The sequence below is a fragment of the Pseudoliparis swirei genome, chromosome 21, assembly GCF_029220125.1.
Source record: "Pseudoliparis swirei isolate HS2019 ecotype Mariana Trench chromosome 21, NWPU_hadal_v1, whole genome shotgun sequence".
In the NCBI taxonomy this organism is placed as follows: Eukaryota; Metazoa; Chordata; class Actinopteri; order Perciformes; family Liparidae; genus Pseudoliparis; species Pseudoliparis swirei.
This window is the reverse complement of record NC_079408.1, coordinates 15,536,863-15,559,901: the sequence shown is the minus strand read 5'-3', so window position 1 is coordinate 15,559,901 and position 23,039 is coordinate 15,536,863. Positions and strand designations below refer to the sequence as shown.

Sequence of the window (23,039 nt, the reverse complement as noted above, 5' to 3'; positions counted from 1 at the left end):
GATGAAAATTCATCTATAAGGAGCGAGAGAAGAAGAAATAGGTGCTCAGTGTATCATAAAACGTCCATAAGGAGAAAGAGAAGAGGAGAGAGGTGCTCAGTGTATCCTAAACATCACCCAGCAGCCTATAGCAGCATCTCTAGGGGCTGGACCAGGTGAAACTAATTCAGCCCTCACTATAAATAATTTTAAAGACACACACACACACACACGCACACATTGCTCTATCCCTGTTTATCTTCATGTTTTGTTCACAGCTTGTGTGTCTGGCTGTGATTTTGACGATGGGCTGTGTGAGTGGACGAGTCTCGTTGAGGATACAACTATATTTGGCTTTGATCTGTGGACCGGGCAAACGGAAACTGCAGGCACCGGGCCTGATGATGACTTCTCCACACCGGGATGTACGTGGTTCTTCTCTCTTTGCTCGACTTCCTAAATTTGAACAAACGTCTACAGAGCTTTTCATGGATTTTTTATGATTTTTCTTTCAATTTGATTTAAATGTATTCTATACCAAATAGACGATTGTTATCTGTGATCCTTCCATACATAGTGGGCGAATACATGTTGATGGATTCTCTCGAGGCTGTCCCTGGACTCCAGTCTCAGATCAGAAGTCCTCTAATAACCCCCTCCTCTGGATGTCTGGACCTCTCCTTCCACTACTACCTGTACGGCACCAGCACCACCATGGAGATCAGCGTCCACACCATCACCACAGGTCAAATATTGCAATGATCGTTATGACCATACAGACAGCAACAAAGACAGCATTAAGCCATTTGTTTCATTTCAATAAACGTTTCTGTTTACCAGGTGGAAGCCTTGGACCGGCTCTCTTCACTGTGAGGGGTAACCGGGGTCAGGGCTGGAAGCCTGCAGAGGTCCGGTACTTGGGAGCTGCTGGCATTCAGGTAAATACTTGAACTCTAGTACGTGTGTCTGTGCATAGGTTCACATTAACGCTCGTGTCACATTCGTATGTATTTCAGTTTGTGATTGTGGGAACCTTTGGAGAAACTTCTCAAACCGACATTGCTGTTGATGCTGTTTGTGTGATGGCGTGCAAAGGTGAGGACGGACCAGCAGGAAGTTAGACCCCGAGCACCATCGGATGTCCTCGTGTCACTTGTGTGACGTGGACAGCTGTTCATCAGAAACTAACAACATCTGTTTCATTTACAGCTCCGCCAACAACTCCTCGACCACCGGTAACAACACCAGGACCAACCACACCTAAACCATCAACTCCTGGTCCAACCACACCTAAACCACCAACTCCTGGTCCAACCACACCTAAACCATCAACTCCTGGTCCAACCACACCCAAACCATCAACTCCTGGTCCAACCACACCTAAACCATCAACTCCTGGTCCAACCACACCCAAACCATCAACTCCTGGTCCAACCACACCTAAACCATCAACTCCAGGACCAACCACACCTAAACCATCAACTCCAGGACCAACCACACCTAAACCACCAACTCCAGGACCAACCACACCTAAACCATCAACTCCTGGTCCAACCACACCTAAACCACCAACTCCAGGACAAACCACACCTAAACCATCAACTCCAGGACCAACCACACCTAAACCATCAACTCCTGGTCCAACCACACCTAAACCATCAACTCCAGGACCAACCACACCTAAACCATCAACTCCTGGTCCAACCACACCTAAACCATCAACTCCAGGACCAACCACACCTAAACCACCAACTCCTGGTCCAACCACACCTAAACCACCAACTCCTGGTCCAACCACACCTAAACCACCAACTCCAAAACCGACTACACCCAAACCAACAACTGTTAGACCAACTACAAAACCACCAAGTAAGACCTCATCAACGTTTTTTATATTTTGAATACTTCATATTTATTCGGCTCATCCACCTTGTCTTTCTGCGTTACAGACCCATGCCCTCCTGATGCAGAGTATATTGAATGTGGTCCAGCTTGTATTCCCACCTGTATGGAACCTTCCACCAACTGTTCTGGCTCCTGCATCAGCGGTTGCTTCTGCAAACCAGGGTTTGTCTTCAAGGGTCGCCGCTGTGTCCCATTGGAGAAATGTGGCTGTCTGGACAACCATAATAATTATTATGAGGTCAGATATTCCTGTTAGCATATGTTCCTGTTGAGTAAACGACAAGAAGCTTGTACTCTGCAGTTCTAGTGACTCCAATGATGATGCTTTGTTCAATTCTGTTTTAGCCCGGCGAGATTATATTTGGAGACGCCTGCGCAACGCTGTGTCGCTGTGTGGGGAACTACACTCTGCAATGTGTGGACAACTCGTGTGACTCCACTGAAGAGTGTCGCAATGTTAATGGTGTTGCGGGCTGCTATCCCAAAGGTAATAACATCTGGTAACTTGTCCAGGAGTTGCGTACAGGGACTGGTTCTTACAGTCTATTCATTCCTTTCAAACTGTTCCCATCGGCCCAAAATTGCAGCTTCGTCGTCAATAAATTTGTTTAGCTAACGTTAGAAAACCGAATTCGCTCTTTGACTCTTCTCTACTTGTGCTCCTGTTACATAATGTTTTCACGTGAACTAAATAACTGCTAACATACAGTTCCTCACGCCTCAGATACATCCACCTGCGTAGCGAGTGGTGACCCCCACTACACCACCTTCGACAAACACAAGTACAACTTCATGGGCAACTGCAGCTACTTGATGTCCCGACCCTGCAATGAAACAACTCTGCCACACTTTGAGGTCCACACGGACAACGAATATCGTTTCAACCGGCCCACCATCTCCTACGTCAAGGCGGTGCACGTGTATGTACGCGGGGTGAAGGTATCCATCCTGAAAGGTGGCACAGTGCAGGTAATAAACGAGGGGAGAAGCTAAATCAGCCTGGTCTCCTCAGATTTTGGAGGAGACGAGGGTTGCAGTGTGACAATCATACAAATGTAATATCAACGACAGAATTATAAGAGCTAATTCTCTGCTAAAAAATCCACTCATTGTCTTATTTGCCCAGGTGAACGGGACCAAAGTCAACCTCCCAGTGTATCCGGCCCCTGGCGTCTCTGTGTTCATGTCAGGAAAGCACTACACCGTGTCCATGAACTTTGGCGTGACTGTTCGTTATGATGGAAACCACTTCATGGCCATCAAAGTGATCAAAGAGTGAGCAAAGACCCAACTTTACATTCTCACCCCGACACCCACAGAGAAACACATTTTGAATGGAGCGCGATGCTGACGATATTCGGACCGTCAGTGGAAACACGAGTTCTTGGGAACTCTTGGACTGAATTGTTGCTTTTTGGTTTTCTTGCAGCTACGAGAACACGCTGTGTGGTCTGTGTGGAGATTACGACAAAAATTCCCAAAACGACTTCCGTATCCCAAATGGATCGTTGACCAACAACGCCAATGACTTTGGACACAGCTGGAACACCGATCCAGTGTGAGCTGCATTTCATATAGTTTGTGTTGAGTCTCCATGCTGAAGACCAATCACCCCTTAGTTAGAATTACAAAAAGGTCCAAAAACCTACCAACAACAACAACACAAAGAGATTCTCTAACCGGCCGTCTGTGTTGACAGGTGCAACAAGAAACCCAACAGCACCATCCCTCAGTGTGACCAGGCGGAGCAGGAACTGTACAAGAGCTCTGGATACTGCGGCATCCTGCTGGACAAAAAGGGTCCCTTCGCCATGTGCCACCCCAAAGTCAACCCAAATGTAATCATGTCACACACACACACACGCACACACACGCGCACACACACAGGCCTATACGGTACGCACAAAGCAGTTTTGATGTAGAATTTTACATTAAAAAAAATAAAATTAAGGAGGAGCGAGAGTAAGGCATTGCAGCTCAACTAACGCCATGTGTGTGTGTGTGTGTGTGTGTGTGTTCAGACTTACTTCAGGGACTGTCTCTTTGACCTGTGTGAGCTGGATGGCGCCCGGCCCATCCTGTGCGAGGCCATAGAGGCCTACGTCAACGAGTGCCAGGACCGCGGAGTGAACGTCAAACCCTGGAGGAATGAAACCTTCTGCCGTGAGTGTTGGGTGAAAGAACGGACAGAAGACATGATGGAGGGATGGAGAGATGGAGGGATAGAGGGCAAGATCTGTCAAGCTTTCCAAATTAGGAAATCAATGCCAACTGACCAATGCAAATGCATGTTTTCAACTTCAGCAGGAAATGATTATTTGACATAATTTCACCGTTTTCTTTTACATTAAGGCGACATACATGTTTCAGGTCAAGTGATTAATTACAATCTGCTCTATAAATGGTGTTTTATACTATTAATTGAATGAATAGTTTGAATTCATTTCGTCATCACATGTGTGGATGTACCCCCGGCTGGTCATTAAAACCTCTCAGTACATCAAGTGTCAATGTGTGGCTATAGACCGACAGTCCACACACATTGGAGATCTAGTGCAGCTCTCAGGGTCAACGGTTTAGAAATAACTCTAGAATAAGAAAGGAAAAAAATACGAAATATAAAAGGAAACACGATACAGAAGGTGGTCTTGTGTGAACAGAAACAAGAAAGATGCTCATATGTATCTTCACTATCACTGACTTCCCCCCCCACTGTAGGTCCTAGCTGCTACACCAACAGCCACTATGAGCCCTGTGCAAACGCTTGTCAGGAGACCTGCACCGGGAGACCCCCGTCCTGCGACGGGCCCTGCTCCGAGTCCTGCGTGTGTGACCCGGGCTTCGTCCTGAGCGCCGGCAAGTGTGTCGAGAAGAGCCGGTGTGGCTGCAGGCACACCAACGGACAGTACTATGAGGTGTGTGTGTGGGAGAGGTGGGCGTTGTGAGGATATGTAAGCTTCCTCATCTGCTAATGTGTGTGTGTGTGTGTGTGTGTGTCAGCCTGGAGAGGAGTTCTACGTGGAGGACTGTAATCTGAAGTGCACGTGTAACGCTCCCTTCGTTACCTGCAAGGCCTCTGAATGCCCCCCGATGCACCAGTGTAAAAGCCAGGGCGGAGAGCTGGGCTGCTACCCCACCAGTAAGTCTACACCCAGAGCACCACCACCCAAATGCACCGAGCTGGGTGTTACCAGTACGACCCATTGAACACTGGTAATGCCCGTCAGGCCAGGATACGGAACGATACACACTGGGTGATTTTTTTTTTTCCTCCTCGATTCCTCTTCCTGAAAATGCTGAGTCGTGGTATTCTCGTCCCTCTCTCAGCCTCTCAGGACTGCGTGGTGTCCGGAGATCCTCACTACACCACCTTTGACAAGAAGTTCTACAGCTTCATGGGAACGTGCACCTACATCCTGGCCAGAACCTGCGGGACCAGCAGCGGTAGGTTCAGACGTGTAGAACTATTTCATTTATCCGGATCATTTCTTTTGTCATTTATTAAGAATAAAATGCTTTGTCTATACTGATGAAAAAAACACCTTTAGATGTATACTGTAAAAAGCACCAGGTGGCGGCGCTGCAGCTATACACCATTAGTCTGACACCTCCCACTATTTCAACAGGATACACATCGTCTCCTTCCTAAAATAATGGCATAGGCTACGTCATTTTTACAGGTTTTTCAGAAAACACAAAAAACGTGACCACATTCTTATCTTTATTTGATATTGTGATATATATTAGGGGTAGAATCACATGACGTGTTCAACTGAGGATGTAGGCGTTGTACCAGAGGTGGCCTGTATCACGAGGAGATGATTTAGGTAAAAAAAATTGTCACAAAATAACATAGGCCATTATTTTAGGAAGGTGACAACGTATAAACCCGCGTCGTTGTCCGGCGTGATGAAGTGTGTGTGTGTGTGTGTGTGCTCCCCTGTGCAGGGCCGATGTTCTCAGTGGAGGGCAAGAACGAGGAGAGAGGCATGAGCGGCGCGTCCTACCTGAGGAAGCTCTACGTCACGGTGAACGGCGTCACGGTGACGATGCTGAAGGGCCGGAGGACTCTGGTCAGTGGGCACCCCGGGGTGCTGGGTTCTGTGTCTTTAACTAGGACATGACCAGTTGGATCACGCGGTCTCCGTGTCTTAATCTTCTGGTTCAGTGACACTGTAAAGCCTTTCCTTTGTCCTCCTCCTCCTCGCCTTTTTATTTGATCTCATCCCCGACTTTATTTATCTCTTTAATGCCGTAATCCCAGAGATCTGTCCACACTCGTCTCCGGTGCTCATCTGTTGGACCCGTCCCTTGAATATGAAGTCAACCTGTTGTTTCTTTTCTCTCTCTCTCCCCCCCCCCCCCCCCCCTCAACTGACAGGTTAAAGGGCTGCGTGTGGCCCTCCCTCACTCCCCCTCTCCGCTCATGACCCTCAGTCTCTCCGGTCAGTACGTCAACTTGCAGACGACCTTCGGCCTCCGGGTGCGCTGGGATGGAAACCATCACGCCCAGATCACCGTCCCCAGGTTGGTCACAACTGGTCAACACGTTTACCGACAACAACAGCAACAACAATGTGGCCACCGTTCTATTTCAATTCAGTTTATTTTGTATAGCCCGATATCACAAATTACAATTTTGCCTCAGTGGGTTTTTACAGTCTGTACACATAGACATCCCTGACCTTTGACCTTTGAAAAACGAGGGGAAACAAAGGGAAGAAACCTTCAGGAATGAAAAGAGAAGGCTGGAACACGAGACAGAAACATGATAAATAGAAATAAACCAAAAGACGACATGGTCTCCAAGGCCAAAAGGATATTCTTCTCGAAATATACTCCCGTGTTGGTGGATGAACGTAGCTATGTGGTTATGTTTCGGATTGGATTGAAACCAAATTGAAATTCTGGGTTGAAATAAGTATAATATATCGTAACTGGTGGTAAATCACAGAAGTTACGTAGAAGCGGAGATCAAATAAGTCCAAATGTACTTTGTGTTTCACGCGGGACTCAAACAGAGAAAGTTACGTGTTTGTTTGACCCCTTCAGTCTCATGATGACCGAGATGGTTTCACGTTGGCGTTAAAGCTCACACAGACACTGACGGCTGCTTCTGATGCATCATTTAATATGCAATATTCAATATTTCTGCTGCTGACATGATGAACACGCCCGGTCTCGAGAAGCAGAAACGCCCTGAGAGACAGACGATGTGGGCCGTGTGCAGAGAGTTTAATCTGGCTGTGCGTCAAGAACTCATCTGTGATCTTCTCTCTCTAATAAACCCTCCAAGACCCTCTATAATGTGTCATAAAGAGATTTCTGCTGGGTTTTTTGTTTCTCTTTGTCTCTCGGATTCCCTTGAAGCTCAAACACTCTTTGACCTCTTAAATCTCCTTAAGACCTCACTCCTCATCTCTTAATCCCGTTTTCCTGTCCCCCTCCTCATCTCTTAATCCTGGCTCGCCCCCCCCCCCTCAGCTCCTACTATGACCAGATGTGCGGCCTGTGCGGCGACTACGACGGCAAGCCGGCCAACGACTTCACCAAAAGAGACGGCGCTCTGACGGGAAACGTCAACGACTTCGCGAACAGCTGGCAAACCGAGGAGGACGAGGATGAATCGTGAGTTCACGGAGAGAGAAAAAAACCTTTCAGTCTCAGGGGGGGCGAAGATGAAAGTGATATTTCCTGAAGAGTCACCTGGCGACGAGACGCCGTCATCCGAACGTGCGCGACTGCATCAACATTGTTGTTTTTTCGAGAAGATTATTCGCGAGATGAAACGTGACCCCGTTGTTGTGCTAACGTTGATCAGGTGCATCCCGGGAACCAAGCCCGACCCGGACTGTGACCCCAAGCTCGAGGCCGAGGTGGTGAAACCGGACAAATGTGGTAAACTCAGAGACCCCGCAGGACCCTTCAGGTGAGAGAGCTGACCTCAGCTGTGCCTGACATGCACACCGCTCAGGTGTGACTGCAGATACCCATATCTGTACCGGTCTGTTCAAATGACAGGTTTATGGGTTCAGTCCGGTGGCACAGGGCGTGATATGTTATCTTTACAACCACAGTCTATCTCGTTTATCTGCTTCGGAGAACACTCATAGCTCGTTCTTGGAACGTCACATGGACGCCGTTGTCACATATACGCCCAATGTATATTTTTCATTTTAAAACCATAAACCCGAGCTTCTCCAGTGAAATCAGCACCGTGTCATCGTGCTGGAACCATCTGAGTGCCCCCCCCCCCTCCCCCATTTGGTTTCCAGGGAGTGCGTCGCTGTGGTGGATCCCACGCCGTTCTTCCAGAGCTGCGTGTACGACATGTGTCGGTTCAGCGGTCAGCAGAGCGTCCTGTGCGACCAGCTGCAGGCCTACACCGACGCCTGCAACAGCGCCGGGGCCAAAGTCCACCAGTGGAGGACCCCGGCCTTCTGTTGTAAGTCTCCATCGTTTGTCTTCTCGGGCGATCCACATCCGATTGGATGAAGACGTCGACACGATTTTGGTGTTTTCCATGAAAATTCACACTTTTATTTATCAAATGAATAAAACATGAATATAAAATACAGTCAAAACTTTGAAAAGGTTATAAATAATGATTTTTATTGTAAATATGAATTGAGTTCTTCAAACTTGTCGCTCAAAGGAAGGCCAGTTTTATAGCTTCTCACCAGCATAACTGTTTTCAGCTGCGCTCACATAAAAAGGGTTTTCATGGGTTTTCTACCCCACCGCTAGTCTTCTAGGCGATAACACAATGTACCACTAGAACACTGGAGATGGCCATCCTCTCATCTTCCCCCTCCATCTCCACGCAGCCCCGAGCTGCCCCCCCAACAGCTCCTACACCCTGTGTGCCAGCTCCTGTCCCGAGACGTGTCTGGGCACCGTCGGGCCGCCCGGCTGCCAGGGCGTGTGCGTGGAGGGCTGCGAGTGCAAGCCGGGCTTCATCCTCAGCGACGACAAGTGTGTGTCGCTGAGGGACTGCGGCTGCGTGGACGCCGGCGGCAGCTATCACCCCGTGAGTGAAGCTCCACCCTCAGAGTCTCAGAGCCCCGGAGTCAAAGCATCGACGCAGCATCTAAGCACGGAAACATCTGACACGTGTGTATAATGTGCATATGTGTGTGTGTGTGTGTGTCAGGTGGATGAGAAGTGGAACTTGGAGGGCTGCAATCAGAAGTGTGTGTGTCACAGTGGAGGCTCCATCCAGTGTCACAACAGCAGCTGTAAACCCACCACCGAGAGCTGCCAGCTGCAGGATGGAGATTACGAATGTCGTCCTTTGGGTGCGTGACACACACACACACACACACACACACAGCACAGTACTATATAAGCACCATTTACATATTGTTATGCAGATTTTGAAGAATCGCATTGGCCAAAGTGGATAAAACGCCCTCAAATTTGTGCGAAAAAAGAGTTATGCTGAATTAAATATGATATTTCGCCAGATAATATCCACATTATACTGATAAATAATGCTCTGCTGTTTAGGAAATGGCATCTGCTCGGTATCCGGCGACCCCCACTACACCACCTTTGACAAGCGCTCGCACCACTACATGGGGGCGTGCTCCTACACGGTGTCCAAGCCCTGCAACGTCTCCTCCGGCTTGCCGTACTTCAGCGTGGACACGCAGAACGAGCACCGCGGGAGCAACAAGAAGATCTCCTACGTCCGGGCCGTGGTGGTCAACGTGAACGGGGTGACCGTCGTGCTCGGCAAGGGCCGCAAGGTCCAGGTGTGTGAGCTCCTTCCACCAGAGCCGCTTCGTGGAGTTTATGGCCACGGCGGCCCAGAATGCCCTTCTTCAATGTCCATGTTTACCGGTTTCTCAGACTTCTATAAGTGTGGACGTCTTTGGAAAAATCCCCAAATTACGATTTGGCCTCAGAGGGTTTTACAATCTTTACACATACAACATATCTGACCTTTGACCTCACATCGGATCAGGAGAAACCCCAAAGAAATAGAAGAAGAAAAAAAAAATTTCACGGGAAGAACCCTTCAGCAGAGCAACAGAGGAGGATCCCTCTCCAGGATGGACAGAACAATAGATGTCATGTGACCAGAGTTACATGAACACATTCAATGAGTACGACAGAGTGTGTGAGTAGTAGTAATAAACGTCTCCCCGTATCCTCCAGGTCAACGGGACGGCGGTCGTCCCGCCCGTCACCTCCATCGGCGGCGTCAAGATCTACCTGAGCGGCAAGTTCGTCGTCCTGGAGACGACCTTCGGCCTGAGGGTGCGCTTCGACGGCAACCACCACGCCGACGTCTCCCTGCCGACGTCCTACAACGGGCTGCTCTGCGGCATGTGCGGTAAGAACCGGTCGTGACCCGTTAGAGGTTATTAAAAGCACGATAAACATCGTCACATGACAACCATGGGACGTTCACACACTGTCGACACAGGGGAGCAGCTCAGGGTGAAGTGTGTTGCTCAAGGACACCTCGACTAGGGCGGGGGTTGAACTACCAACCCCCCGGTTGAAAGACACACCGGCTAACCACCGACAGTCACACACATCAAACTCAGACATGTTCCTCCAGGTTCCGTCCGTTCCTTCATGGCAGCTCCTCCTGAACCCAGCCGCAGCTCGGTCACACGGACATCCCATTATCTCTGTTTCACCCGCAGGAAATTTCAACGGAGACTCCAAAGACGACAACTTGAAGCCAGACAGCCGACCGGCGGCCAACACCAACGAGCTGGGGGACAGCTGGCTGGTTCCCGACCCGCGGCCCGAGTGAGTCGCGTCACATCCGCACGTCACCGCGGCGTCGTCACTTTATCTCATCCTCGTAAATCCTCCGCCTCTTCTCCAGCTGCACCAGCGGCGGGGGCCAGGAGGACTGCGATAAGAAGGTGGAGGAGGAGGCCAAGAAGCCCACCAGCTGCGGCATGATCACGGATCCCAACGGTGTGACACACACACACACACACACAAGTAGCCCGTTGCCACGGCGACAGCGGGGCATTGAGTAACCCAGAATGTCGTGCGGTCCTCAGGCCTCTTTAAGCCGTGCCACGCCGTCGTGGCCCCGGGGCCGTACTTTGAGAACTGCGTGTACGACATGTGCGCCACCGGAGGCGAGACCGTGGCGCTGTGCCAGGCCGTGGAGAGCTACGCCGACATGTGCGCCGCCGCCGGGGCGCCCGTCGCCTGGAGGAACAACACCTTCTGTCGTGAGTCTGCTGCGTGGGAGGGGCCATCGTAGGGAGGGGGAGGAGGGAGTTAGGGGGGTGAGAGAGAAATGTATTCTCTGAGATGACCTCATCAGAAATATGTATTGAAAGATTTATTGAGCCAGATCGACCTCATCACACACACTCGCTAAACAACGTGCTCCAACGTGAGCGGCAGAATATACCACCACCATGGATTCATGTTCAGAAAAGAAAGATTCGGTTTATTTTATAGAGCCCAATATCACAAATTTACGAATTCTCCTCTTATGCTTTACAATCTGTACACACACGACACCCCTGACCTTTGACCTCACATCGTAAAAAAACCTTCAAGGGGGAACAAAGGGAAGAAACACGGCAAGAACCAGATGGAAAGATGGAAAATATATGTTTTAGGAAACGTACAAATTCATGACTTAATGACTGAAGAGAATATTCCATTTATTTCTCAAATAATGTGTGATTTAGATTTCTACATACACCGTCTGGATCTCACACCTCATGAAAGCCTCACGGCGTCATTTTAGAGAAAACTTTACATTTGGAGAAAAGAAGAAAAAAAAACACACAAGTATTTGACCAAAACCTCCTTCAAACATCCATTGTCATCCCCCCCCCCTCCCCTCCAGCTCTGAAGTGCCCAACCGGCAGCCAGTACCACCCGTGTGGCCCCGCCTGCGCCCAGCCCAGCTGCCAGGACCCGGCGGTCTCCGGCGGCGCCTGCAACCAGCCCTGCGTGGAGGGCTGCGTCTGCAACGCGGGCCTCGTCCTCAGCGGAGACAAGTGCGTCCCGCTCACCGAGTGCGGGTGCACCGACGGGGACGGACACTACCGGCCGGTGAGCGGAGCGCTTTGTGTTGTGTGTGCGAGACGGTACCGTCGAGCGCTTGTTGACCTCCAGGGGCCCCGTGCGTGCAGGTGGGAGGCTCCTGGTTCCCGGAGGCGGACTGCTCAGAGCGCTGCAAGTGCAACGGCAACCGCAACATCACCTGCGAGCCGTGGCAGTGCAACCCAGCACAGGAGTGTAAGGTCGTGGAGGGCGTGCTGGACTGCCACTCCACAGGTAAGACATGCACTTCATGAGGATACGCGTCGTTCTGCTAATGATTCGTCAAATGTGTGTTTAAAAAACATATATATTTGTTTCTCAGGTAAAGGGGTGTGTCACGTGGCCGGAGATCCTCACTACTACACCTTCGATGGTGTGATGCACACGTACATGGGAACCTGCACGTACACGCTGGTGGAGGTACGGGGTGGATTCACCCTCAGCATTGCATTCTGAAACAATGGGACAATATGCATGTTGTTTGAAATACATGTCTTTGTTCTGGGTGCCACAGGTGTGTAACAGCACCAAGGTCACGCCCTTCAAGATCGTAGCTAAGAATGAGGAGCGCGGTCAACCAGAGGCCTCCTACGTCCGCTCGGTGAAGGTCTACCTGCCCCACGACACCGTGGTGGAGCTGCAGAAGAGCCGCAGAGTTATGGTAAGGAACACTATTCTTTTTCATATATAAATTTGGGCTGTGAAACGATTACAATTTGTAATCAGGTTAATCACAGGTTTCTGTGGATTAATCATGATTAATCACATATATACATTTACAGGGCTCTCAAGACAGGCAAGAGCTCCGAGAAGAGTTGTTGACGGGGGGGTGGGGGGTGGGGGGTGCTAGTGACTTTTCTTTGCTATAAATATATACATATATATGTATATATAAATACTGTATATATATATAGAAATATATATAAATATTTATATTGGCCGTATAGAACTTCGGAAGAAAATTACAAAGTTCTGGGGATCCATTTTCTCAGTCTAATTTAAATAATTGTCTCTCCTGTTTATGATTTAGGGGATGATTTAAAAAAATAGCAGTTAGAAATTGAGTTTTTGGTTTGTTATTTTAATCCTTTTCTAAAAATGACTGTACAAATAATGATTTTCATAATATATTGTGTGTTACATGCTTCACATACAATATAACTTCCTTGTGTTGAAAGTGCCCAGAGACATTAAAACTCTCACGAATCAGCAGCATGCCCGTTGGCCTTCAGAGGAAACACTTGGTGGTAACCGGCATAATGAAACACGACTAACTGTGTCTGGTACCTCTCGTCCCAGCTGAATGGACGGCGGGTCCGAACCCCATTGTACCTCGACCTGGTCGGGGCCAAGGTGATCACCAGCGGGTCCTACAGCCTGCTGGTCACAAACTTCGGACTGCAGGTGAAGTTCGACGGCGTCCACCACCTGGAGATCACGGTTCCCGGAGAATACTTCAACAAGGTATGAAGATGTACTCATTGTCTTGTGGTCCCCCGCGAAGAGCTCCTGCTGACCCTGCCCCGCCTCCTTCTTCTCCAGCTGTGCGGCATGTGTGGAAACTACAACCACAACTCCTCGGATGACAACCTGATGCCCGACAAGAAACCAGCCAAGGATGTGATCCAACTGGGCAACAGCTGGAAGTCCGACGGGGACAGTGATCCCGGGTCAGTGGCCCGCGGCCTCTTCCACGTGGACAGTCACGGTCCACTCTGTGCACGTTGTCTTCTCACACTTGTTACGCCCTCCCTTCCAGCTGCCAGCCGGACACCCGTCCAGATGTGCACCCCAACTGCACCGCCGAGGAGGAGAAGCAGTACGAGGCCCAGTGTGCCGAGGTCATCCTCTCCGACCTCTTCAAGCCCTGCCACTCGCTGCTGCCCCCCGAGGCCTTCCTGGGCAACTGCGTCTACGACATGTGCGAGTACGACGGCATGAAGGCGACGCTGTGCGACAACGTGGAGGGCTACGCCCAGGCCTGCCAGAGCGCCGGCGTCACCATCAGCTGGAGGAACAACACCTTCTGCCGTGAGTCCCGGACGCGCCCATCGACGGGTCACGCCAGAGGTCCCAGTCGAGTCCTCGTTTCGTAATCCTTTCCCCTTTTCCCCTGCAGCCGTGCCCTGCTCGTCCAACAGCCACTACTCGGACTGCACCCCCCCGTGCCCCCCCACCTGCTCCGACCTCTTCCCCCTCTTCTGCCACCTCCCGCCGACCGCCTGCGTGGAGGGCTGCCAGTGTGACGCCGGCTACGTCCTCAGCGACAGCAAGTGTGTCCCTCTGGCCAAATGTGGCTGCCTGGGCTCAGACGGGGAGTACCACGATGTGAGTGAAGGGACAGGGTGTGACATCACAGCAGAGACACATGCTGGTCAACTTTGAACTTTTCTTAGCAGCTCTTAGTAGATACCCAATGAAACAGGTCTGTTTCAGGGGTTTCTACTTTTGTCTGTTTCTCTTCTTTCTGTCGTTAACAAATATATGTTGTTGTCGTTTTCTGTTGTATGTGGTTGTTTTGTCCCTGTTGCAGTCGTCTGTGGTTGTTTGAAGTTGTTTTGAGTCTCTTTGTAGTTATTTTGTTTCTCTTTGGGATTTATTTTCCCCTTTTACAAACTATTTGAGTCTCTTTGCAGCTGTGTTGCTTCTCTTTACAGTTGTTTGTATCTCTTTGTAGTTTATTTGTATCTCTTTGTAGTTTCTTTATGTCTCTTTGTAGTTTATATATGTCTCTTTGTAGTTTCTTTATGCCTCTTTGTAGTTTCTTTAAGCCTCTTTGTAGTTTCTTTATGTCTCTTTGTAGTTTCTTTAAGCCTCGTTGTAGTTTCTTTAAGCCTCATTGTAGTTTCTTTATCTCTCTTTGTAGTTTCTTTAAGCCTCTGTAGTTTCTTTAAGCCTCTTTGTAGTTTCTTTATGTCTCTTTGTAGTTTGTGTGTACCTCTTTGAAGCTGTGTTGCATCTCTTTGTAGTGCTTTTTGTCTCTTTATAGCCTTCCAACTTTTTGCAGTTGCTTCATGTTTCTTTGTGGTCATTTTTAATCTCCTCCTTTTTGAGGGACATTATGCCACTGAAGGCCCTGGTGGCCCCCTGCCCTTTGGGCCTGAGCCCGTTCAGTCATCCATCCACGCTTTGGAGTTTAAAGGAACGATTGTTACAACGTAGTAATCTATATCGTTGTGTTTCTGATCTGCTCTGTGTTTGTAGTTGGGAGACTCGTGGCTGACGGATAAATGTGTTAATTTATGTTCCTGCAACCTCGGTGGAAAAATCTCGTGTAAGGACCACAGCTGTTACGCCAACTCCGTGTGTGGCCTGGACAACCTCGGAGAGGTCGCCTGCAAACCCACCAGTGAGTCACTCTGATTGGCTGTGGACGTTTCGAAGACTTGAAACCTAAAAGGTATTGTCGAAATCATAACTCATCGTTTCATTGACGTCGTCATCTAGAGTTCGACAAGTGCAGCATCTCCGGGGATCCTCACTACCGAACATTCGACGGCTTCTCGCATCACTTCCAGGGCCCCTACACCTACGTCCTGACTCAGAGCCACAACCTGCAGAACTCTTTATCGCCCCTCGTGGTGAGGTCTAAGAACATCAGGCGCGGGGGGAGCCGGAGGGTGTCGTTCCTGGACCAGATCTACGTCGATGTTTACGGCTTCAATGTCCGCTTCCTGCAGAAGAAGAACGTCCTGGTCAGTAGTTTTGTGTCTTGTTAAGTTTTTGCGTGCGTAAAAAAGCCCGTAGTGACATGACGTCGTTCCCTTCCAGCTAAACGGGGAGCGTGTGGTACCTCCTCTCAGTCCGGTTGAGGGTTTGACCATCACGATGAACTCCAGGCAGGTCCAGCTCACCACCGACTTTGGACTCACTGTACGCTTCGATGGCAGAAGTCGCGGAGGTAAGAGAAGAAGAAGAAACCTCGGCATCCCCTCACTGGCTCGTTGGGGAATCCATTCACCCCCAACCTCCTCCATCTTTGTGTTTGCTCATCAGAGATCATACTGCCCAGCACCTATAAGAACTCCGTCAGGGGGATTTGTGGAAACTACGATGGCATCACGAGAAATGAGTACATGATGCCGGATGGAAGGGTGATCCGGTCCCTGGACCAGTTCGGAGAGAGCTGGAGGGTCAGTGAGCGCCAGGCGGATGGACTGAAGACCTCCCACCTTCCTCACAATGTGCACCGGTAGGTCCACCGGATACATGTCCTCCAGACGTTAGACATGTTAGGATAGATGTTTATGGGCATAGAGATTCATTCCTAACCTCGGTCATGTGATCAATGTCATGTGATAATACTTTTCAGGGCAAAGGTATATCAGTACTCTGGTGTACTAAGTGTCAGGGCCCATTGTGGGACAGCTAGATATGCATATGAAATACCTCTACACGTAAAGTAATGGAGAGATATCTGATGGTAATCTGATATCTGATGTAGCAGCTTCAATCAGTTCTACTTCCTCTTCCCTTCCCTCCTCTCCAGGCGGGAGGTGGAGACCGATCCAGATTCCGGGTTCCAGACGTCGGACTGCTCTCCGGCTCAGCTCAACGACTTCAACGGCCTGTCTCAGTGTGGAGCGCTGTCGGACCCCAAGGGCCCGTTGGCTGCCTGCCACACTACCCTGCCGCCGAAGACCTACCAGGAGTGAGTCGTCCGTGTGTGTGTGTGTGTGTGTGTGGAAACCATCCTCTGGAGAGCCACAGTGCAGTTTACATTGGTGCAAAACAAATTTCAGACTTCAAATCCTTACTTCCAATGTATATATGACTATAAGAGCCATGTGGGAATGGATTACTATACATGTACACTGGGTGGCGCTGTTCTGTGGTCCTCCACTTACCTATATATAGTCAATCAGATCATGATTGATAGGCGTTGGACCCCGGAAAGTGCAAACAGTTTTGACCGCTCTGGGGTTACCAGTGTATCTCTGCATACCTCAAAGATAATAAACTCAATATATGTATAAAGAAACAACCGAGCAGCCTCAGAACCAGACCGGGCTCCTCTAACCATGACTGCTGTGTGTGTGTGTGTGTGTGTGTGTGTGTGTGCGTCTCTCAGTGACTGTGTGTTCGACCTGTGTGCCGAGGCCGGCGCCCCGGCGCTGCGCTGTGCCAGCTATGAGGCGTACACGGCCGCCTGCCAGGAGGCCGGCGTGAAGCTGGGGCCCTGGAGGAAGCAGCTGGGCTGTGGTGAGACGAGCAGCTTCTTTAAGACTATTCAAATGTACATTTCAAATTGAAAATCCTCTTCCACGATAGCGTTATAATTTTCGAAATATTATGTTACTTAGTTCAAAGTGTCGTGTGAAACAGCTTTTCCATTTGCGTTGTATTGGTCGTAGGAGGCCTGAGAACATTATAATGCTGCTGTTGAATTACACATCATCATTTTAACGATGTTAGTCATTTCATCGTCTCCAGAGGAGAAAGTGTTCTCCTCTTCATGGTCTGTGTGACTCTAAATGAGCATAATGTACGAAATGATGACATCATGCAGAAGAAGACTTGAAACTAGAGGCTGAGACATAAACTCATGTTTGCAATGTTTACTGAGGGAATAAATCAAGAGAAGTAGAGTCATTATATAGACTTCTATACAACCAGAGGAGTCAGCCCCTGGTGGTCAAGAGAGAGAATGCAAGTTTTAAGACGCTTTGCTTCGACCAGAGGTTGCGGCGGATGGTTGTGACTCTTTCTCTCTCTCTCTCTCTCCCCCCCCCCCAGAATTGTCTTGTGACGCCAACAGTGTCTACTCCACCTGCATGACACCGTGCCCCGCCTCCTGCGCCGACTTGGCGGCCCCCTCCGAGTGTGAGACCACGGCCTGCGTGGAGGGCTGCCAGTGTGTGGCGGGCTTCGTGATGAGCGAGGGCGTCTGCGTGCCGTACACACAGTGCGGCTGCACCTTCCTCAACAGATACTACACCGTAAGAGGCCTTCAGCAGTGTGTGTGTGTGTGTGTGTGAGTGTGTGATGATGACCTCTTCTAACCCTCCGTTTCCCTGCAGCTGAAAGAGAAGTTTGTGACGGAGGACTGCTCCCAGGCCTGTGAGTGCACCAGCACCGGCTCCGCGTGCCAGACCAAGACCTGCCAGGGCGGCTTCGTGTGCACCATCTTTGACTTCAGGCGCGACTGTTACCGAGGTGTGTGTGTGTGTGTGTGTGACTCAAGGTCATCCCGTACTCAGTCACCATGCAAGCGGCACTCGTGCACGAGCGGAGCTAATGTCCCGTGGTGATGTGTGTGTGCAGCGAGCCCCTGCCTCAGCTACCCGTGTCTGAACGGAGGAACCTGCGACGAGGCCGGCAACAACACGCACACGTGTCGCTGTGCGGACGGCTTCCAGGGCGCGAGCTGCGAGGTGGAGGTCACACACGACGGGGGTCTGGGTACGTGTTTCACTCCTCAGGGTCAGACTGCAAGAACAAAACCACAAATAAACTGTAAATGTACTTCATAAGGCTAGCCAAAGATTTTTAACTCCTTTGTAGATTTTTGGGACTTTTGTCAACAGGAATATAAATATATATTAATACATCTTTGTTTGTATATTAATATATATATAAATATACATATATATATTAATAGATTAATATATATATTTTTAATATATATATTGATATATGTGTGTATATTAATATATATGTATATATAAATGCATTTTGTTTTTCAATGTCGTCACCCGTTTGGAAATGGGAAAAAGAGGTTTTAAGTTTGCTGCTCCTGCGGCTTGGAATTTCCCTGGGTCTCCGGGAGCCGGTCTCCTTAGGTGTTTTTAAAAATAGATTGAAAATATTGGAGGGAAATTCATCTAGCTGTAGATGTTTCATATGACGGAGGTATGTGCTCCTGTGTGAGCTGGGTTGTGTTGGCTTGAGTCTTAGTTTTGGTTTTATTCATGCTGTGATTTTGTTTTTCGTTTTATATATTGTCTGTCACTGTTTTATGTTGTATTGTATGGAACTTTGTGTGACGTGCTGCTGCTGCTGTCTTGGCCAGGACACTCTTGTAAAGGAGATTTTTAATCTCAATGAGGCATTTCCTGGTTAAATAAATTTAAAATAAAATAAAAAATAAAAAGATTTTGTGTTTTTTATGTTTTTCTAACTTTGATTATTCACACAAAGGTTTGTTTAAAAACGTTATAATTGTGTGTGTGTGTGTGTGTGTGTGTGTTACAGAGACCAAGTGGATCATCCTCATCGCCGTGTTGGCCGTGGTCGCCGTCGTCGCCGTGGTGACCGCCGTGGCGTGCGCCTGCCGCCAAAAGTCCAAGTGAGTCCCGGCCGGTTCGCTTCTTTACAAATATCAAAGCATGTGTGTGTGTGTGTGTGTGTGTGAAGAGCTACGGAGGGGGACGAGCGACATGTGGGGAACACAGGAGAGCTGTGAACATTCATATTTTGAGTTTAACACCAGAATATTATTTGTATGACATTCATTTGACATTAAACTCCCAATTCTGATTTTTCAAGTGAGAATTCTGAGAATAAAATATAAATTCTGGGTTTGTTGTCAATTATAATTTCAAGTCGGAATTCTGAGAATGAAGTCGGAATTCTGACTTGAAACTCAGCATCAAGAGAGTAAAGTCAGAATTATTGGAATCGTAATTCTGACTTGCGTGTGTGTGCGTGTGTGTGTGCGTGTGTGTGTGTGTGTGTGTGAGTGAGTGTGTGTGTCCTGACGTGTCCAGAGCCTCTTCCACTGAACACAAACTGAATCCACTCTCCTCAGCCCAGATAATTATCAGCATTTTCATTGCAGGTCGAAAGTTTATGTAATTCAGAGGCCGGAGTCATCCGGGTGAGAGCAACCACATGTCGCCATCTTTGTTTCTGGGTGCATGCAGTTATCAGCACTGGTTAAGGGTTTAGGTGTACTGGTTAAGGGTTAAGGTGTACTGGTTAAGGGTGAAGGTGTAAATTCAATTCAATTCAATTCAGTTTATTTGTATAGCCCAATTTCACAAATTACAAATTTGTCTCAGAGTGCTTTACAATCTGTACACATAGACATCCCTGCCCCAAAACCTCACATCGGATCAGGAAAAACTCCCAAATAACCCTTCAGGGGGAAAAAGGAAGAAACCTTCAGGAGAGCAACAGAGGAGGATCCCTCTCCAGGATGGACAGGTGCAATAGATGTAATGTGTACAGAAGGACAGATTTAGAATTAAAATACATTCAATGAATGTGACAGAGTGTATGAATAGTTCATAGTAGGCATATTCCACGATGGAGACCTCCACGATCCATCAGGCAGATGGCGGTAGAGAGGAGTGGGCGGAGTCTCAACAGTTGGCGGAGTCTCAACAGGACAGTGGCGTAGTTGGTAGCAGGAATTCCACGACCCAGACCTCGATGATCCATCAGGCAGATAGGATCTATGCCGTCTCATAGGGTCCGATGACCCCATGAGACGTGAAGTCAAAAGGACTCCGGGGAGAAAGCAGAGTTAGTAATGTGTGATGGAGAGATGAAAATTCATCCCTAAGGAGATAAAAAAGAGGAGAGAGGTGCTCAGTGCATCCTAAAACGTCCCCCAGCAGCTATAAGCCTATAGCAGCATATCAAGGGGCTGGACCAGGTGAACCTGATTCAGCCCTAACTATAAGCTCTGTCAAAGAGGAAGGTCTTAAGTCTACTCTTAAACGAGGTGACTGTGTCTGCCTCCCGGACTGAAATTGGAAGCTGGTTCCATAAAAGAGGAGCTTGATAACTAAAGGCTCTGGCTCCCATTCTACTTTTTAAGACTCTAGGAACTACAAGTAGTCCCGCATTTAGTGAGCGTAGCTCTCTAGTGGGGCAATATGGTACTCCAAGCTCCTTAAGATATGATGGTGCATCACCAATCAAGGCTTTGTACGTTAAGAGAAGAATTTTAAAAGTGATTCTTGATTTTACTGGGAGCCAGTGCAGAGCAGCTAGTGCAGGAGTGATGTGATCTCTTTTCTTAGTTTTAGTGAGAACACGAGCTGCAGCATTCTGGATCAACTGGAGGGACCTAAGAGACTTATTAGAGCAGCCTGATAACAAGGAGTTGCAGTAATCCAGTCTCGAAGTAACGAACGCGTGAACCAATTTTTCTGCATCTTTTTGAGACAAGATGTGCCTGATTTTTGAAATATTACGTAGATGAAAGAATGCAGTAAGGGTGAAGGTGTACTGGTTAAGGGTTAGGGTGTGATCCACTGTCCCTCACCTGTCCCTGCACTGTTCCTCACCTGTCCATCACGTTTACCTGGAGGTCGCTCAACTCGTTTCTTTCTGTCCGCAGGAAACACAAGAAAAAGATCAGCATGAAAACGACAAGTAAGAAGGTTTATTGTTGCTCATGGAGAATAAAGACAACAACGTTCACGGAAAGAAATACTAAAAACAAACCTGTTGTTTAGCACCAACTAGCCAGCTGCTCTAATTCACAATAAACATATTAAATTAACTAATTAATATATATTTTTAATTATATATATTTTTTAAATTAATAAATATTAATATGTGTAATTAATCATTATTAATATTTGTAATTAATATGTTTGTAATACATGAATGTATTTTTTCAAATAATTAATTCAGATTTTTATAAATCAATATTTTTTTAATAAATACATTTTTTTTAAATAAACTATAAAAAAATGTTTTATTTATAAATTAATATGTTTTTACTGCAAGTATTTGATTACTTGTTATTTTAAAAAATCAGAATTAGATCAAATGACATCAGTGTCTTTGGTATTTTAATAGCACCAGAAAGTAGAACGTTTTATTTGTTTTTTATTCTTTCTAATATGCTTAGAAATCATTTTGTCCCCAATAGTCTCTCAGAGAAATATTTAGAAAAATACCCTTTCAAAGTAAATCGTAGTAATAGTTTGAGTTAATAGTAAAAGCTTCAATAAAAAGCTTTTAATAAAAGGCCGAGCCTCACATTGTCAGCATCATGCGCTGCAACATTAATATTCGTAATAAAGCGTTCATCCCTTTGCTTCATTTCACTACATGGGATTGTTGTATTGATTTAATATCCTGACTCTTTTAAAGCCATATTTGAAGAAAAAAAAGTCCCCCAAAAATATATTCTGTGTATGTTTCGTGTTAAAAAGGAAACGAGCTCCAAGTATTTGCGTAAGTTGAAGAATCCTCATCGCCTCCGAATCGTTCCTGATGACTTTGTTTGTTCCTCCAGCCGCCGTTCCATATTCAAACATCGAGGAGGACGAAAAGAACAAAGTGACCGCCATGTGAACCTGAATGCAACACGACCCTGCACCTGAATGCAACACGGCTTCTTCTTCAGCCTCCTGAGGAGAACATGACCGAGAACTGAAGGAAGAGAGTTGTTGATATTTTACATATTGCTCGTATGACCATGTTTTGCACTTTTAATTCACAAAAAAGTAGAAATCTGTGTTTGTGTATTTATGAAATGAGATGCGTGCAAAAAGAGAATGTGTGTGTTTGTCTAAAAGTTTATTATGAAGTGTAATTATACTAAATGCTGGGGGGATTTTTTTATTTAATTGATTTTGATGGATTTCCAATCTTTTGTGCTCATATTTAATATTTTGCTGTTGTCCCCTCAGTGATATAAAAATACTATACAAACATTTTGTTTTACACTTTTACTGACTGAACTTTATACTTAAACACTTTTGATCATCACCAAGTATTTTTTAATTTAACCCACTGTTTTTTATTTAAAAACACAAACATTTTATATTTTTCATATACTCAAAGTTACTTGGGGATTTGCATGTCAGGACTGTGGGATCAAACATAAGGTCAGAGTGATTATTAGAGGCTCATTATTGGACCTCACATAAGACATATACAATAACGGAGCCAAAATAATCAAAACATTGACATTAAAGAGACAGAATATGTCCCTCAGCCTCGGGGTCAAAGGGTCAGTGATACTGAGACATTACGGTGGAGCAGTGTATTTAAAAATCAGACTTAGGTATTAAGTATTAATGTCAAAATATACTTAAAGTACGAAATGTAAAAGTACAAAAAAGTAGTAATATTATTGCATTATACTCATTGATAGATTAACATATGCATATACATCATAAAGCAATAGAAAATATGAATTATAA

At 47.3% G+C, this 23,039-nt stretch overlaps 1 protein-coding gene across 1 annotated transcript in view; it reads left to right on the top strand.

Annotated features, from left to right (window-relative positions):
* zanl (zonadhesin, like) overlaps positions 1 to 22,503 on the top strand; it is a 30,308-nt gene extending 7,805 nt beyond the window's left edge. Inside the window, exons 5-51 of the mRNA XM_056443312.1 lie at positions 258 to 404; positions 557 to 724; positions 820 to 917; positions 996 to 1,074; positions 1,189 to 1,848; positions 1,929 to 2,122; positions 2,230 to 2,371; positions 2,609 to 2,853; positions 3,011 to 3,159; positions 3,314 to 3,442; positions 3,584 to 3,722; positions 3,906 to 4,047; positions 4,603 to 4,799; positions 4,885 to 5,023; positions 5,212 to 5,328; positions 5,833 to 5,957; positions 6,266 to 6,411; positions 7,369 to 7,512; positions 7,706 to 7,813; positions 8,160 to 8,329; positions 8,712 to 8,914; positions 9,038 to 9,182; positions 9,394 to 9,641; positions 10,048 to 10,225; positions 10,545 to 10,653; positions 10,733 to 10,827; positions 10,917 to 11,093; positions 11,726 to 11,934; positions 12,015 to 12,159; positions 12,248 to 12,345; positions 12,440 to 12,586; positions 13,225 to 13,389; positions 13,468 to 13,595; positions 13,685 to 13,956; positions 14,045 to 14,253; positions 15,130 to 15,274; positions 15,373 to 15,620; positions 15,697 to 15,826; positions 15,922 to 16,117; positions 16,415 to 16,576; positions 16,997 to 17,127; positions 17,662 to 17,864; positions 17,946 to 18,081; positions 18,190 to 18,327; positions 19,120 to 19,213; positions 21,218 to 21,252; positions 22,127 to 22,503. Coding sequence (XP_056299287.1) covers positions 258 to 404; positions 557 to 724; positions 820 to 917; positions 996 to 1,074; positions 1,189 to 1,848; positions 1,929 to 2,122; positions 2,230 to 2,371; positions 2,609 to 2,853; positions 3,011 to 3,159; positions 3,314 to 3,442; positions 3,584 to 3,722; positions 3,906 to 4,047; positions 4,603 to 4,799; positions 4,885 to 5,023; positions 5,212 to 5,328; positions 5,833 to 5,957; positions 6,266 to 6,411; positions 7,369 to 7,512; positions 7,706 to 7,813; positions 8,160 to 8,329; positions 8,712 to 8,914; positions 9,038 to 9,182; positions 9,394 to 9,641; positions 10,048 to 10,225; positions 10,545 to 10,653; positions 10,733 to 10,827; positions 10,917 to 11,093; positions 11,726 to 11,934; positions 12,015 to 12,159; positions 12,248 to 12,345; positions 12,440 to 12,586; positions 13,225 to 13,389; positions 13,468 to 13,595; positions 13,685 to 13,956; positions 14,045 to 14,253; positions 15,130 to 15,274; positions 15,373 to 15,620; positions 15,697 to 15,826; positions 15,922 to 16,117; positions 16,415 to 16,576; positions 16,997 to 17,127; positions 17,662 to 17,864; positions 17,946 to 18,081; positions 18,190 to 18,327; positions 19,120 to 19,213; positions 21,218 to 21,252; positions 22,127 to 22,185 — 7,643 coding nt within the window. The 3' untranslated portion in view covers positions 22,186 to 22,503. The remainder of the gene's footprint in view (positions 1 to 257; positions 405 to 556; positions 725 to 819; positions 918 to 995; positions 1,075 to 1,188; positions 1,849 to 1,928; positions 2,123 to 2,229; positions 2,372 to 2,608; positions 2,854 to 3,010; positions 3,160 to 3,313; positions 3,443 to 3,583; positions 3,723 to 3,905; positions 4,048 to 4,602; positions 4,800 to 4,884; positions 5,024 to 5,211; positions 5,329 to 5,832; positions 5,958 to 6,265; positions 6,412 to 7,368; positions 7,513 to 7,705; positions 7,814 to 8,159; positions 8,330 to 8,711; positions 8,915 to 9,037; positions 9,183 to 9,393; positions 9,642 to 10,047; positions 10,226 to 10,544; positions 10,654 to 10,732; positions 10,828 to 10,916; positions 11,094 to 11,725; positions 11,935 to 12,014; positions 12,160 to 12,247; positions 12,346 to 12,439; positions 12,587 to 13,224; positions 13,390 to 13,467; positions 13,596 to 13,684; positions 13,957 to 14,044; positions 14,254 to 15,129; positions 15,275 to 15,372; positions 15,621 to 15,696; positions 15,827 to 15,921; positions 16,118 to 16,414; positions 16,577 to 16,996; positions 17,128 to 17,661; positions 17,865 to 17,945; positions 18,082 to 18,189; positions 18,328 to 19,119; positions 19,214 to 21,217; positions 21,253 to 22,126) is intronic.
* Positions 22,504 to 23,039: the final 536 nt, after the last annotated feature.